The sequence below is a fragment of the Mauremys mutica genome, chromosome 3 (assembly GCF_020497125.1).
Source record: "Mauremys mutica isolate MM-2020 ecotype Southern chromosome 3, ASM2049712v1, whole genome shotgun sequence".
Lineage (NCBI taxonomy): Eukaryota > Metazoa > Chordata > Testudines > Geoemydidae > Mauremys > Mauremys mutica.
In genome coordinates this window covers 153,793,365-153,810,795 of record NC_059074.1, presented here as the reverse complement: position 1 = coordinate 153,810,795, position 17,431 = coordinate 153,793,365, and the positions used below count along the sequence as shown (strand labels likewise).

The window sequence follows — 17,431 nt, the reverse complement described above, 5'->3', positions numbered from 1 at the left end:
CAGAGGCTCAGCTTACCTTACAGAAGGCTGTTGATATTGCTGTCTCCATGGAACTGGCTACAAGGGAGGCGCAATACATCGGTGCATCCCCTAGGGTGCAAAAAGTGTCACAAGAACCGACCCACAAAACTGTGCAGAGTCAAGAATGTTACCGCTGTGGTAAGGTGGGTCACCAGGCATCAGAATGCTGGTGTAAGGAACTGGTGTGTCGACACTGTGGCAAAAAGGGACACATTGAGTGTGCCTGTAAACAAAAGAAAAGGAGGCCTGTGGTCTGGCTGACAAAAAGAGGAACCCTGCATACCCTAGAGCAGACCCAGGATGATCAAAGTGACACCTCATCGCAAGAGGAAGTGCCACTGCATGTTTTGTCTTTGGCAATGGGCTCACATGAATACTGGGTAACCCTGTTGTTGGATGGCAAACCTATACGCATGGAACTGGACACCGGTGCAGTCGTCTCGCTGGTCTCCGAGACTGTGTATAAAGAAAAGCTACAGCATCTTCCGCTTAAGGCAACAAAAACTGTTCTGAAGACGTATACGGGAGAAGCTGTGCCCATGTTGGGCATTATTGATATTAAGGTGGAGCTCAATGGACAGGCTGCTAAATTGCCACTGTTTGTGGTGAGAGGTAACTACCCAGCCTTAATGGGTAGGTCTTGGCTTGGGAAGATTCAACTGAACTGGGCAGAAGTGCACCGGATGACTAAAGAAGAAACCAGTCTAACCCCTATACTAAGGAAACATGCTGCTGTTTTTGGAGATGATTTGGGAAGTATGAAGGGAATCACTGTGACATTGAACATTAAACCTGACAGTCCACCAAAATATCTGAAAGCCCAAACTGTGCCATATGCCATCAGGCCGAAAGTCTAAGCGGACCTGGAGCGCCTGGTCACCAATGGAGTCCTAATACCAGTTACCCATAGCTCACGGGCCACTCCTATCGTTCCAATAGTGAAGAAAGATGGCTCTCTCCGGATTTGCAATGATTTTAAAGTCACTGTCAACCCAGTGTTGTGTGCAGAGCAATACCTGCTTCCCCACATCGATGACCTCTTCACAGGCTTGGCTGGGGGACAAAAGTTCAGTAAGATTGATCTGAGTCAAGCATATTTACAGATGCACATCGATGAAAAGTCCCAAGAGCTGTTGACTATTGTGACTCATAAGGGGCTTTATCGATACTGTCGCCTACCCTTCGGAATAACGTCTGCTCCTGCCCTGTTCCAGAGGGCTATGGACCAGATCATGTGTGGCTTGTCAGGAGTTCAGTGCTATCTGGATGATATCCTGGTCACTGGAAGAAATGAAGAGGATCACTTAAAGAATTTAGAGGCTACCCTACAAAGACTGGAAGAGTATGGCCTACAAGTTCGCAAAGACAAGTGTGAATTCTTCAAGCCATCTGTTGAATATTTGGGACACATCATTGATTCTGCAGGTCTTCATAAGGCCCCTGCAAAAGTTAAAGCTATTGTGGAGGCTCCCCCACCTCAAAATGTAAGCCAGCTGCGCTCGTTTCTAGGACTACTGAACTATTATGGAAAGTTCATCTCAAAGTTAGCCACACTGCTAAAACCACTTCATGAGCTCCTTGGGCAGAACAAGGCCTGGAAGTGGACTGAAGCCTGTGATGTTGCATTTAACAAAGCTAAGGATGCATTGCTAAATTCTGAAGTTCTAACACACTTTGATCCATCCTTACCCCTACAATTGGCCTGCGATGCCTCCCCTTATGAAGTGGGAGCAGTCGTGTCACACATTATGCCTTTGGGAGAAGAGAGATCTATTGCTTTTGCTTCACTCACTCTAAGCAAAGCAGAAACTAACTACGCCCAAATCGAACGTGAGGCATTAGGAATTGTTTTTGGAATTCGGAAGTTTCATCAGTACCTGTTTGGGCGAAAGTTTACTCTTCTCACAGACCATCGACCTCTGACGTCAATTTTTGGACCCTACACAGGCATTCCCCCATTAGCTGCTAGTTGTATGCAACGTTGGGCATTGTTACTTTCAGCACACACATATGAAATCAAATATCGGAAATCCACTCTGCACGGCAATGCAGATGGCCTCTCAAGGTTGCCTTTGCCGGTCAAACATCAAGATAGTGCCCGAAAGGAAATCTTCTACTTTGAACAGGTAGAGAATACACCCATCACTGCTACTCAGATAAAGAAGGCAGCTCGCGTTGACCCAGTATTGTCCCAAGTTATGGACCTGGTGATGCATGGAAAATCTCGACAAACCTCTCCGGTCTCACCCGACCTTGTTACCTACATGTCCAGGAGGACAGAGTTATCGGTCCAATCTGGTTGTTTGTTGTGGGGGAGACGTGTCATTATTCCACCACCACTGAGATCACAGATGTTAGAACAGCTACATTCCGGTCACTGTGGAATAGTGCGCATGAAGGAAATTGCACGAAGCTATTTTTGGTGGCCTGGATTGGACAGTGCTATTGAAGAGAAGGCAAAAGCTTGTATGTCATGTCAGGGTGTGAGGAATGCACCCCAGTGGGCACCCCTACACCCATGGGACTGGCCTGAAAACCCGTGGCAACGTATTCACATTGACTTCGCTGGCCCCCTTGAAGGAAGCATGTTCTTGGTGGCAGTAGATGCTCATTCTAAATGGCCAGAAGTCTCTATAATGCAGTCCACTACTGCAGAGAGTACTATCCAAAAACTACGAGGACTTTTTAGTCGTTTTGGTCTGCCAGAACAACTTGTGAGCGACAACGGACCGCAGTTCGTCTCTCAGGAGTTTCAAAATTTTATGAAGGCAAATGGGATACACCACATCACGTCAGCACCATATCATCCATCCACCAACGGATTAGCTGAAAGATTTGTGCAGACAATGAAACACGCTTTGAAAATCAGCAAGGGGACAACACTCCATTCAAAAGCGTCTGGATACCTTCTTACTTTCCTACAGAAACACACCTCATGCTACGACCAAGGCATTTCCGGCCTTTCTAATGATGGGACGACAGCTGCGCACTTGCTTTGATCTGCTGAAACCTTCTGAACCCCAACAAATTGTGCAATATCAGCAGCAAAATCAAGTCATCAGACGGGCACCCAGAGCAAAAGAGCAAACCTTTAGCCCGGGACATCCAGTTTTGGCTCGGAATTATACTTCCAGAGCTAAATGGGTCCCTGCCACAATCATCACTCAAACAGGACCTGTTTCCTACAAATCCGGACTGCAGAGAATCTTACCTGGCGGCGACATGTAGATCAGGTGTTGCCAGGTCATGCCAGTCCTCAGGACATATCTGCATTTGAGTGGTCTGACTTCACCACTTTTGGTGAGACACTGAATCACAAATCACCTGTTTCTGACTGTTCTCCATTACTGCCGGTGGCTGAGATACCCCTTTGCCCAGCACGAGCTGATACCGCCTCCTCACCTGTTCGTGCTGTGGACCCAGAGCCCATGGTACTTTCGGGTGCAACAACACCAGAAGTTCGCCGTAATCCACCTAGAGACAGAAGGCCTCCTCATCGGCTGGATCTTTAGCTAGGGCGAACCCACGGTTATGGGGCAAAATAATCCCCAGGGTTTAGCCGGGAATGGAGGCAGTCTACCCTCCTTCTCTAGTCTAGTGTGTGTTTTATTTAGGGGATGTTCTTATTAGGGGGGGAGGAATATGTTGTGTATTTGGTTGTCATGGTTTTTGTTCCTATGGCAACTGAGTTAGATTATATGGGGATAGCCCAGCCGGTTTCGGCCGGTTGGGTGAGCTCTGTGTCTGTAAATAAAATGGTAGTTTTGTTAGCTGTCTGCTGTCTGGCCTCAAGTGATTTCTTCCTAAACCAGCTGCCCCCAAGGATATAACATTCACCAAGGCCTGCAGCCTGGGGGTTTACCAGGCTGGAGCTCCCCAGCTCCTCCTGCCCTTCCCCAGCACTGCTTTGCTTCAGCTACCTTGCTCCCAGGCAGCTAGCCCCTCACACTCCAGGGCTAGAGTGAGACTTTCACAGCTCCTGGCCCACAGCCCTCTTATCAGGGCCAGCTGGACCCTGATTGAGCTGGCCACACCTGTGGTTAGGGTGACCGGATATCCTGATTTTATAGGGACAGTCCCAATTTTTGGGTCTTTTTCTTATATAGGGTCCTATTTCCCCCCCACACACACACACACCCATCTTGATTTTTCACACTTGCTGTCTGGTCACCCTACCTGTGGTCAGCTACTGACTCAGCTCCTCTCACTGCTTTTCCCAACCACAGCCCTCTCCAGGGCTGCTTTTAACCCCTGCCTACTGGAGTGGGGCAGCCACCCCACTACAGTCCCACTTACTCCTTTGCCTCCCCCCAGATCCAGCTTTTGTCCCCTCTGCGTTTGAGTCAAATGGCTTCCTACTCCATGCTGCTTGAGTGCCAGCAGAGGGTGGGTCACTGACAGCACTGGAGAGACAGGCTCCCTGCTCCTAGTTCTTGTACCATGCTCCACCCCACAAGGAAAGTCCTTTTGAGCCCCCATAGCCCTGGGCAGGAGCATGCTCCATCACTTTGTGTGCGGGAGGGTGGTCACATGCACAGTTCAGTCACACATAGGAGCTGAGAGAGGTTAGACCAGTGGTTACCAAACTTTAACAACCCACGAACCCCTTTCACTAAAATGTCAAGTCTCCTGAATGCCCTCCTCAAAATGAATATCTCCATGGATTTTCTCCCTTACCTCAGCATAAATTATAAAAGCAGTGATCTTGGAAATATAAAATTTGTTTTTACGGCATGCTTATTACACACTATTAATTATTATTTCTCATTACAGTATTTTTATTACATTATGAAAACAGCACCACTCTTCCAAGATGCCACTTTTGTGGCTTGTATCACTTTTGATTAAGCCTGTCATAAGACAAGGCTCCTATCAGAGGCACCAGTAGAAAAAAAGGGGTGTGGGGACCTAGAGGGGCACCGCCAGATAAGGGGGTGGGTGTCACAGGGGCTGTGTCATAGGTCTTCTCCCCCACTTGGAGCTTTTGGGTTCCAAGATGCGGACCTGCATGGACTCCTCTAAACTAAAATCCTAGTTTAGATCTGGTTCTCGCTGCCACCAGTCAGTTTTAAGTGTCTGACACACTCCCTGTTCCCCCAAAAACTTCCCCTGGGGAACATAGATTCAAACCCCTTGAATCTCACCAGAGAGAGAGAAACAGCCAGTTCCCCTCCCCACCTTCCCTCTCTCCAGCCTGCTCCAGAGAGATACACACCGAGTCAACTCCTTGACTCAACACAAAGAGGGACTCACCTCCCCCTCCCCTTCCCTTGAAAATGCAAACAAGAGAAGAATCAATCAAGTTCTAAAAAGAAAAGATTTTATTAAAGAAAGAAAAAAAAGTACACTCTCTCTGTATTACCAGGATGCAAAAATACAGGGTCTAACTTATAAAAATGGAGAGGCTCTCCCCCTCCCCTCCTTTCTCAGAATAATCAGTAACAGCAACAGAAATAAAGAATTTTTCCAGCAAACACACAATTGCAAATATACAGGGCCGCCCAGAGGATTCCGGGGGCCCGGGGTCTTCGGCGGCGGGGGGCCCTTCCGTTCTGGGACCCGTGGCCGAAGTGCCCCGAAGACCCGCGGCGGGCCCCCCCGTCGCCGAATTACCACCGAGCCGGACCCGCCGCCGAAGGGCAGCCTGGTCTTCCGCGGTAATTCGGCAGAGGGGGGCCCCCGCCGCGGGTCTTCGGGCACTTCGGTGGTGGGTCCCGGAAGGGAAGGGCCCCCCGCCGCCGAATTACCGCCGAAGACCGGGCTGAACTTCGGTGGCGGGTCCCGCTCTGTCTTCGGCGGTAACTCGCCAGCGGGGGGTCCTTCCGCCCCGGAGCCAAAGGACCCCCCACCGGCGAAGACTGGGAGCAGAAGAAGCTCCTGCGCCCGGCCCCGCAAGAGTTTTTGGGGCCCCCCGGAGCGAGTGAAGGACCCGCTCCAGGGGCCCCGAAAAACTCTGGTGGGGGCCCCTGTGGGGCTCGGGGCCTGGGGCAAATTGCCCCTCTTGCCCCTCCCTCTGGGCGGCCCTGCAAATATAGAAAGCAACTCAAAAGACTAATCCGCCTTTTTAACTAATACTCACTATACTGGATAGTAGGAAATACTCCAGGAGAACTTGGAGACATGTCTGGCCTCTCTTAGATCCAAAGAGAGCACACAGAGCAAACAAGGAACACAGACAAAGCCTTCCCTCCACCGAGATTTGAAATTATCCTGTCCCTTGATTGGTCCTCTGGTCAGGTGTTCCTCAGGTTACTGAGCTTGTGAACCCTTTACAGGTAAAAGAGACTTTAACCCTTAACTATCTGTTTATGACAGGCTGCCAGAAAAAAAAAGGGGCAGGACCCGCAGGGGGGCCCACTGACACAGGGCTGGCATGTAACCCTCACTGCCCCCCCATACTGGCGCCTCTGGCTCTTATGTTTCATCAAGGAGCATCAGATGTGGAACAGCATGAAGGTATTTAAGAAGCCAACTCAAAGAGTTCCCCTACACAAGCATCAGATGTTAAGCAGTCCAGGCAAACAATGCACGTTACAACAAAGCTTAAACTTGTTCTTCATAATAATTTAAAAACCACACTGGCAGCCTATTTAATTTTAAAAACAGCAAAAATATCCACCTCCCTTTCTATTTTGTAAAAGGAGTCTTGAAGTTTAAATCTCCTCAATGTGATAGATAGGCTTGCTTTGATCTGCGTAGGTCTTGGAAGTCCCCAAGTCTCTGGGCTGCTGGCCCCATGCTGCCCGGGGTCCCCATTAGCCTGTCTGCCATTAGGGAATTTTCCCCCCTGAGAACCTCCTGTAACATTTCATGAACCCCCAGAGGTTCATGAACCCCAGTTTGGGAACCACTGGGTTAGACTATGCTCAGTGAGGATAGACTCATCTCAGATTTTAGTTGTTAAGATTTAGTAAGAGCATGTTCAAACTGCATTTTCTTTAAAGACTTAATGCCTTGGGTAAATTTGGGTGGATTTGCAAGGGGATGGCAAAAGGGCACATACCTGACACAAAGACCATCCCACTTGCCAAATTTCAAGGCTCTGCTCCAAAAGCACGGGGGTCCTACAGCATTTCAAAGTAAAGGCCTCAGTTCTTTTAAGACGCGCAAAACAACATTAAGCCTTGTTCCCGGAAATGGCCAAACCATTTTGACTGAAATTTTGCCGATAAATTTAGCCTAGGGCAGATAGTTCACATATAAAAATCTCAGTCCAAACAAGTCAAGATTGGCAGTTGTAAACTATTACAAACAGGGTCTTACAATGGGAAGTGTAGGATAACCTTAATAAATTGGTGGTGCTGCTAGCCCTGCCCAAGCTACCTTGTGAACTTCCTGACTTTGCAGGGCCTGATGTAGCATTAATGTAACATTAAGAGTATTTATTTATGTTGCATTTAATTCTGCGCAGTTACTAATAATCCAGACCACTGGGTTTTCTCTCTCTCACTAAAGGGTTACATCAGAACAAAGTAGCAGTAACATCAACAGTAACATCATCAGCAGTAACTCCGCTGTGAGTTAAACCCGCCTTCATACAGCACAGTAGGGAAAGTGCTGCAATCTGTCCACACTGACAGCTGCAAGCGCACTGACGTGGTCACATTTGCAGCACTTGCAGTGACATTGGGAGCGGTGCATTATGGGCAGCTATCCCAGCATGCAAGTGACTGCAACGTGCTTTTCAAATGGGGGGGGTGTGTGGAGTGTGATGGGAGTGTGTTGTGTGGGGAGAGAGAGTGGGTTTTGGGGTGCTGAGAATGTGTCAGCATGCTGTCTTGTAAGTTCAGACCCCCCCAACCCCCCGCCTCTCTCTCACTCACTTACTCAAAGCAAACAGTAAATGTTTGCTTTTTCTTGGAGCTGATAAGCAGCCGGCTTCTCCGAAATGGAGCTTTGAAAGGGCATTTATGCATTTCTGCAGCCGATTTCACAGCAATGAGAAGAGTAGCCACTTGATTTAAGGGGATTATGGGCTGTTTCCAGAAGCCAATCACAGCTCAGTAACGCAACACCCCGTTCACACTGGTGCCGCGTCGCTCCAGCAGGGGCACAGCAAACATTAGTCCACTCACCGAGGTGGAGTACCAGCAGCACTGTAGCCGTGGAGTCAGAGCGCTCTACGTGCCTTGCCAGTGTGGACAGGGAGTGAGCTAGGGCACCTGGGGCTGCTTTATTGCGCTGTAACTCGCAAGTGTAGCCAAGCCCTAAAGCTTTCCTCATGCCAGGGACTTACCTCCAGGTTCTTTTGCTCCCTCAGGTAGTTACTTTCCATCAGGGGATGAGCTACAGTGCCTTGGGGAGGGGGGAGGGAGAGAAAAATCAAACAATCCATTAGGAATGAATGAATTTTACTCACTCTTTGCTAACATGCATAAACTCCTCAGTAGATAGTGATACAGTTAAATGTGTCTATTTCTGAAAGGGAGAGAGTTTCACCTCTTCTCTCTCACACAATTTCCAAAGCTGATCTCCACTCCAGTGCCTGTCATTCTGCACCAAATGTACATTTTTAAACATATTGGGCCATAGCTTCTGTGGATGCAATCTGCATAACTATTAAAATAAATGCTGGAAAGCCATTTACACCAGGTGAGGATCTTATCTCTTAACTTTATGATCAGTGTATATAACAGATCTTACTAGCTTTTGTACCCTTTGTCCTCCCCATAGCCACCACACATTACTTACTGTGATCCCTGCTGTGTTATGCTTGAATTTAATTATAAGTTCCTCGGGCCAGGGACTTTTTTTATTTGTTTTGTAAAGTGCAATGAGTACCTAGGGCACTGTATAAATAAATAATTCTCTCATAAGAACATAAATGAGATTTGCAACCCAGAATGCATATCACTGTCTGAGTCAGCCTTTAATTTATATGACATTATGAGATGCCTTTGGTTGTTTATTCAGCAGACATTCAGAATAGTTAGATTAATTTTTCAAACAGGTACATGGTATCACTCCCAAGAAAGGAATAATATACATAAGGCTACTTCTTTCAAAGTCAGCAGGCAACTGTGTCATGCCCTGAGGTTATGGTTACCCAATGAAAGTTTGCTCTGGTGATGTAATACTTGAAACTTCATCTGCCACTGCAGAGCTTCAGTGGATGGAGTTTCTGTGGAGCCAGAGAGAACTGGAGTCAGGGCCACCCAGAGGGGGGGGCAAGTGGGGCAATTTGCCCCAGGCCCCCACGAGAGTTTTTCGGGGCCTCTGGAGCGGGGTCCTTCACTCTCTCCGGGGGCCCTGGAAAACTCTTGCGGGGCCCAGGCCCCTGGAGCTTCTTCTCAACACGGGTCTTCGGGGCACTTCAGCGGCGGGTCCTGGAGTGGAAGGACCCTCCGCCACCAAATTACTGCCGAAGTGGGGGGCCCCCGCCACTGAAGACCCCAGGCCCCCTGAATCCTCTGGGCAGCCCTGACTGGAGTCCTCCCTCTCCTGACTGCATCTGCATTCATTTCAATTTAATTTAATTTAATCTCTTAATAAAGAGCAGCTTATATTCAGAATTTCCCTGAATTCAGCTGGCAAGGGATTACATGGGATACATGGATTTGGTTTGCTCTAATGAGATAGGGGTTAGATGCAAAGTTTGCATCTGAATCCACATCTAAACTTCTCAACCACTCAAGGGCATTCAGAACCACCTCTCCTTACGAAGCACTAGTGTAGAGTCAATCTCATAATAATACTTAGCTCTCATGTAATGCTTTTCACGCATTTATCTCAAGCTGCTTTACCATGGAGGGTTCCATTTTACAAAGAGGGAAAGAGAGGTATACAGCAGTGAACTATTTGCCCAAGTGACAAGAGAACAGGGAATAGAAGTTGTGTCTGAACTTCCAAGCCCCTGGATGCTGTTGCCTATTTTTAGAGTCTTCTTGTGTTTGGCACAATAGCATTTTAGAGTTCAGAGGAAATTCTTGAGTTTCCTCTCTCTGTTGAATACTTGTGATTCTCTAGCTATCCATTCATGTTCTTAGACAAATATAAGGGCATTACATGTAAAAGCATGAATTGTTTTATATGACTGACCAATCTTTTTGTGCAGGTTTCATGTATGTTACCTATTTTTGTTTCTGTCCACACATTTTTGCCATACTTTCTAGAATGTTGGGATATAACTTTTTTTCTAACGAGTGTGATGCACACCCTTCTTTTTGCCTAGGGTCCCTAACCAAGATCAGGACATTCTAGGTGTTATGTGCACACACAGTGAGATACAGTCTCTGCCCCTGAGCAGCTTACAATTTAAGTAGATATGACAAAGGAATTATTGTTCTGCCCATTTTGCAGATGATAAACCAAAACACAGAGACATTAAGGCCTACATTCACAAAGGTACAATGATTATGTATAGTCTGACCATTTGGTGCTGTTCTTCCTTCCATGAAACTTCAGTATCCCAACTAAATGAGACTTGGGAGGTCAGTCTCCAGAAAGATACAAACCCATACACTATCATGTACTGTTCACATTTACCTTAAGATGATCAGCAATAACCATTGCCATCTGTGCCATCCAGAGTCATACATGCAGATTGTACCATTCATCTTTCTGCTTTGAAAGCTTCTGCTTTTCACTTGATCTTTGCACTTCAACCACTAGAAAAATATCAGCTTCCACACATTTTCTAACAAGACTTTTCAATGTCCAAAGACCTTACCTTTCAAAGATAGGAGCCAAAGGAAGAACAGCTCTGATAGCAGCTTCATGGTTAGCTCTTTGAGAAATGAATATTCTAGGAGAGGCGTCACTTAGACTTTACGGAGGAGGTGGAGGGGTTGTCAGCGAAGAAACTGTCTTTCCTTCCTCCTGCTTTTATACTTCAGTAAACTGCTAACTTTGCAGCCATAAACTTTATTGGCTTCCTCGCTTTTGTAAACCTAGCCTTTGAATTAAAGTGATAACGATAACATTTCAGTGCTGTGATTCAAAAAAAAAGTGCTGTATTTTATACATCATTGCATTTGAGAGTTAAAGTAAGAGGGAGCAAGGCGGGAGGAGTACCGCTACGCCTCCTCTACTAAAAGCACAGGGAGAGTTGCCCAGTCTCGTGATGCAGCACTCCTCCTGCAGTTCATCCTCCCCTCAGGCAAGTGCAGTGGTTGATACCCCGCCTGTGTCATTGAATAAAGTAGCTCACTCTCTCAGTCTGCAGGTACAAGAAATAAACTACACTCTTATCTGTGTTACCCTGAAAGGTTCCTGGTGACAATATAAAACCATAAGAATGCTGCATGTGCCACCAAAAGCAAGGGATCATAATATGTGCAGCCTGGGTATGTTTCAGTCATTGAATCTAATATTGGGGTATTTACTAAAGAGTTACATGGTTGGAACGAACATTTGTTAAATAACAAATACTATACCAAACAACAATACCGCTTACTCCTACATGTTAAAAGCACATTCATGTCACAAAGTTAAACCATATATAAATCTTTGTAGTTCTATCACTCACCCAATGCATTAATATTGTTATGCTTAAAGGTACTGCATAAATCACAAATCTCTTGGAGACTGAGTGTGAACACAGTCTTTGTAACATGCCTGTCAGGATGAGTTAATAAGGAGCCCTTGGTGCCCCCAGCCACACACGCAGCCCTAAGCCAAAAGGGAGTTGTGAGCTTTCCCAGGAGTTCTGACTGAGAGGGTTTCACTAGCTGTTGTGACCAGTGTGAGAGAGAACACATGGAAGAACAGAGAAGAAGGGAGAGGCAAGCAACCCAAGCAGGAACCTGTAAGTGCAGTGTGACCCTGTAAAAAGTTAGAGAGAGAAAGAAAGAGCTTTGGGGTTGGCTATAGAGACTTGTGAGCTGTAAGCTTAGGGAAAATGGCACCCAGGGTGAAGCTATATTTTGGTCGTCCCTCCCCGCATTGCCCCTGGCCCCCACAGGCTCCCTGGGCTTCTCCCACCCCATCACCTTTGGGCCCCGCTGCCTCCTGCTGTTTAATTTGTATTGGAAGAGATGCCAGAGTTCAGCCCTGGCACAAATTAAGCACTGGCAGGTCAACATGATACCGGTGGGTGGTGGCCGGGTGCCCAGCTCTGAAGGCAATGCCACCACCAGCAGCAGCAGCGCAGAAGTAAGGGTGACATGGCATATGGTGTATTGCCACCCTTACTTCTGCACTGCTGCTGTGGCTTGTGGTGCCTGGCGCTTGGCATGTGGCTCAAGGCAGGCTTCGCGCTGTCACACGCAGGCTGCATCTTGCCAGAACCCATGGCCCTCCCGCAGCCCTCTGGCCACTCCTGGCTCGCCAGGGATGCCATTTCAGATTTTGGAGGCAACTTTTTACTGTGATTCCAGGGGATACTTAGGCACCCAAATCTCTAGGGTTTTTGTTGTTGTTTTGTGCAGATAACTTAGAAATTAGCTATTGACTTCACCATACACACACAAATCCACAAACATATTTCCATCAGTAATAATTGAAATTTACAGATTGGTTGGTGAAGGAGACAAGCTTTTGAACCTCACAGAACTCTTCTCCAGGGCTGCGGAGCTCAAAAGGACTTCTCTCGTTCACCAACCAAAGTTGGTCTAAACAAAGATATTACCTCACCCACCTTGTCTCTCTGTTTGTGTTTTAACAGCTTTAAAGCTTGAACTCTTTGAATCTCAACTTCTACTGTCATTAAAAAATGATCTGGCCTCCCCCATAATTTCCCACAACTGAACGGAGAGATGGGGCAGAGCCAATCCACACATTGTCCTCACACTAACAGCAGGAACCCCAGGGACTTCCAGGGGATGAATGAGATTGCTTATCCGCACCCTCAGGTTCTCTTTTTTTAACTGTTTCTGTTTCTGCTACTTGTACTTAGCAGTATATTGAAATTCCTTGGGGCAGGGCCTTGCCTAAGCTGTTGGGCAAAGTGCTATGCACATTTCCATACTGCATCAAGAATAAGGAAACTCCTTGGTTAAAACTAAACTACAGAATCACTGTGTTGGGAACATCCCTGGGACAGGGCACAGTGCAGTGAGTCAGCATGTTACTCCCCTGCCCACTGTGGCCCCCATTTCAAGTCCTGTTCAGATGTGGGGGAGGCACATGGGATAGCTGATCTCACACTCAGATCTCCTGTGCACCCACCTGCCTGACCAAGCGAGTGAAGCTACTGAGCCAGGGGAGAAGGGAGGACCTTCACCTGCTGATGGGGGGTGGGTGGGTGCAATTTAAAGATTCTCCCCCAACAGCTCGAGTCATGCCCCCCCCATCCCCAGGCAACCCTCCCCATTTCCTATAGGGCAACTGAGGGTAAGTAGCTGTTCTAACCCTACCTCTCCCTGCGGAGCTGAAGCAGCAGCACTTCCCTACTGCTCCCAGCTATTTTGTGCATGAGCTGTTGGTTTACCTCTCCCCGATCCTGGGCTCCAGCAAGCAGGGTGGGGAGGGAAGGAGGGAGAGGGCTCGGCAGGCAAACCCTGGCAGAAAACTGTGGGGGTGGGGGTGGTATGTGACCCTGCATGCCCCCCCCATGCCACTTCTCTGCAGCAGCATCCCTGGTTAGCGTGGTGCTCACCTGTCCAGAGCTAAGTGTATGCTCCTGCCGCCAGGGCCAGGGGAAAGAGCAAGCCCTTTCCTGGACAAGTGGGGCAATTAAAGGGATGATGGTGGTGGGCCTGCTACACTAAGACACAAACTAGATCGCTGGAATGCTGCTCTAAGCCCCGAGCTGGGACACACAGAGATAAGCTGCCAGCGCAAATATGCCTCCTCCTCCTGCTCCTCCGTCAGCCGCCCATCCCAGACATCAGATTGGGAGCCTCTTTCAGCTCAGTCCCGCCCACTCCCCAGGGCTTCTAATGCAGGGGTCCCTCTGTCCCGGGAGAGTGGGGAGCCCTGGGCACCCACTCCTGCTGCTGCTCCCACCCGGAGGAATTACCTGACCGAGTGCCTAGACAAGCTGCAGCTTGGGGCCACCCTCTCCAGCCATGTGTGTTTTTAGCTCCCTGATGCTGGCCAGGCTGGCTGGCTGCCTCCTTAAGCCCAGCTGGCTCTCGGTGGGCTGGCCGGTCATGTGGGAGGTATCAAATGCGTGCCCATCAGTTCATCTCCCTGGGCAAATTGCCCTGTTTGCCCTGGTCAAAGGCCAGCCCTGGTTGTGAGCTAAAAGAAAACCTCCTTTGTTCTTGTTTTCTTCCACATTCAGACACACAAAGAACGTACAGAGTTCTGTATGCAAACAAAAGTGTTTCAGAGCAATACCTGATACCACCAATTTCTACTCCCAACTGGAACAACCTGCTAGACTCAGAATTTTTGGCTAACCACTCAACCCAAAAGAGGTCACATTATTATAATACACCATAATGGTAGGTGTGCAAAGCACTTTACAGGCAAATAAAGAAGCCAACATCTCTGCTAAGACTAAAATCTCCTGTGCCTAGTGGCACATGAGGCAACCCATTTTTTCCCCACTGCACAGAGCAAGATGTTAGTCTCTATAAGGACAGCATCCTTTCAATTGTCCTGCGATAAGTCATTCTGTCTCCTTCTCATCTTATCTTCCCTCCAGGTGGAATCCAAACTAAGACACACCTAGCACTTCGACCACAGGATAGTTTGATGACAGGGCCAAACCTTCATAGCGATCTCTGTCTGATGATTGAGTTCACAGTCTGACGACCTGTGCAGGCCAACACTGCCACATTGATGACACAATCTCTCCAATGAATTCCCAAGATCCTTCTCGAATAACACTGGTGAAGTGCATTCAGCATTCTGCTGTGCACTGCCATCACCGCTCAGATTGCCAAGGCACACAGTAATGTTGGTAAATCAATAGCATTGTACAATCTGCTAAGAACTTGGGGTTAGATCCACAAAGAAGATTTACATGGTACCAAGTATCACAGGGGTAGCCGTGTTAGTCTGTATCCACAAACACAACAAGGAGTCTGGTTTCACCTTAAAGCTGCATGGATGTCTCCATGCATCTGAAGAAGTGGGATTTTTACCCATGAAAGCTTATGCCCAAATAAATCTGTAAGTCTTTAAGGTGCCACCAGATTCCTCATTGTTTTTAAAGAAGACTTAGACATACCAGTGTTGAGCAGCACCTAAGCCAGGCCTTTTATGAGAGTGGTTGCCTCCCTCCCTCCCTCCAGTCAATAGCCTAATGATGAGGGCACTCTCCTGAAATGTGGGAAACTTGGGTTTAAGTCTCTGCTCCAAATTAGGCAGAGTGGGGATTCACACCTGAGTCTCCCACATCCCATGGTGGTGTGCCAACCACCAGGCTATTGGCTATATTAGGAAACATACATTTGCTCCCAGAGGGTTGTTTGTTTGTTTTTTGCAGAGCCCAGTGACTGAGTACACCTACCAGATCAAGTTCCACACCTAGTTTATGAATCCCATGGCGGGGCTTAGATGTGAGATGGGATGCTGATCTGATCAGCAGAATCAGGACAGTTTGGCGCATGTGCAACTGTGGAAACCGAGGTGCCTAAGGAATTTAGGTGCCAACAGACTTAGGCAGATGCAGCTGAGCAGGGGAGACAAGGATCTCAGTGGTGCTTAAATGTTGGACTTAGGCACCTGACTCCCTTTGCGGATCTCCTGAGCCTACGTGCAGAGCCAGCAGCCATTTTGTTCTCAGAGTGGTTACAGATAAGACAAACAAACAGTGCTTACTCCTAAAAACTTTACTTTTGTACTTTCGTATTGCTGTTGTCCTTAATCTAAAACAAGTCATGTTCAGTTGAAAGAATGTTGTTGCTCTTACTGTGTGGGGAAGAAACAGCACAACTGCTTAACCCACCAAAAAAGCAGCTCACATTATTTTGTATTGTTGAAATGCCTCTGAGAAGAACAGTGATTAATGAGAGGGATTTGAACCAACAGAGGGTGGCTGATTGGCACGCAGGCAATGGAAGATTATCCCAAGCATAAAAAGGCAGCCTGGGAAAAGGCAGGAGAATGAGGAGCCAAGAAAGATTTATTTGATCTTTTACAAATTCTTTCCTTCTTCAGATCAAGTTGCTTTGAGACTGTTTTACTGCAATAGGGAGTCACACTTATTTTCACTATGTCATTTTCAGAGTGACAGTGCATGACATTAGAATTTATGATGTCCTTTGTTCATAGTATATTATGTAATTACATTTTATGAGATTAACTTCTACAGTAATACAGGGTATCATCAATGTTAATAGCAATGAAATACAAGACCATAAAAACGTCTATGAATGATTAACCTGTTGTATGCCAAGGATAGCCATACAAACCTCCTCTTAAAAGTTTGTTTGGTTAGCAATTTGTTAAATGTCAAGTTTCTAAGAGGTAAAGTAAATATAGTTTCCCCGGTACGTTAACCAGAGCATATGATGTCAGTTATCCTAAACAGCCTATCATTTAAACATTGCTTTCTATTCTGGTCAGATTGTTTCCAAGTTTAGCAAGTAAGTTTAGCAGCCTCATCTTGGCCTTGCTTTATTTAGATTGTTTGTGGAACTTCTTATAGTGAAAGGTAAACCCTGGAGAATGAAGTGTACCTTACAACAGGTACAATGCAGGTTATGTCTCCACTGCAATCAGAAGTGTGACTGCAGCACATGTAGATGTAAGCGAGCTACCTTTGATCTAGCTAGCTCAAATAATAATAGCAGTGAGGCTACAGAAGCATGCACTGTACAAGTGTATCTGAGATCTGGTATAAGTACTCAAGCAGCTAGCCCACGCTGCCACAGCTTCACTGCTATCGTTATTCAAGCTAGACAGATCAACGCTAGGTTCTGTGTGTCTATGCATGCTGTAGTCACTCTTCTGATTGCATTGGAGACATGCATTGCTTCCATCTCTGGGCAAGCCAAAGGGCTTCCACCCTGCTCACAGGGCCATTTCTGGTTGTGAGAGAGGAGGTCTCACTCCCAGATATCTTAGCTACTTACATCCCCCCCACCCCCCACATTGCCATAGTAGCTGAGTGTCTCCCAGTCTTCAATATATTTATCCTCAGAACACCCATGCAAGACAGGGCAATGCTATTATCCCACAACGGGGAACTGAGGCACAGAGAGGCTAAGTGACTTTCCCCAAGGTCACACCAGACTTCTATGGTGGAACAGGAACTTTAACCCAGGTCTCCCAACTTCTAGGCCAACGCCCCAACCACTGGACCTCGTCCTCTCACTTCAGTCCGCATGCTCCCAAACAGTCTGGGGGGGGGTCTCAGAGACTGCCACACATATTAGACCTGATTCTCATTTACACTAAGGTCCCTTTGCACCATTCTAGCAGCACAACGGTCTTCCAGGTGCAGTCTCCCACTGGAAGGACTCCACTATGTTGTAAGTGGACCCAGCTACTGGGTCCCCTATGCTGCTAAGCCTGCTGGGTCTGGGAAGTGGCTGATCACTGTTCCTACCTTTGGGTCTCTCGGGCACATTCC

At 47.4% G+C, this 17,431-nt stretch overlaps 1 protein-coding gene across 1 annotated transcript in view; it reads right to left on the bottom strand.

Annotated features, from left to right (window-relative positions):
- PLB1 (phospholipase B1) overlaps positions 1-13,670 on the bottom strand; it is a 125,026-nt gene extending 111,356 nt beyond the window's left edge. The window contains exons 1-3 of the mRNA XM_045009584.1: positions 13,559-13,670; positions 10,691-10,915; positions 8,258-8,316 (exon numbers count right to left, since the gene is read on the bottom strand). Of these exons, the coding sequence (XP_044865519.1) occupies positions 8,258-8,316; positions 10,691-10,739 (108 nt within the window). The 5' untranslated portion in view covers positions 10,740-10,915; positions 13,559-13,670. The remainder of the gene's footprint in view (positions 1-8,257; positions 8,317-10,690; positions 10,916-13,558) is intronic.
- Between the last annotated feature and the right edge of the window lie 3,761 nt (positions 13,671-17,431).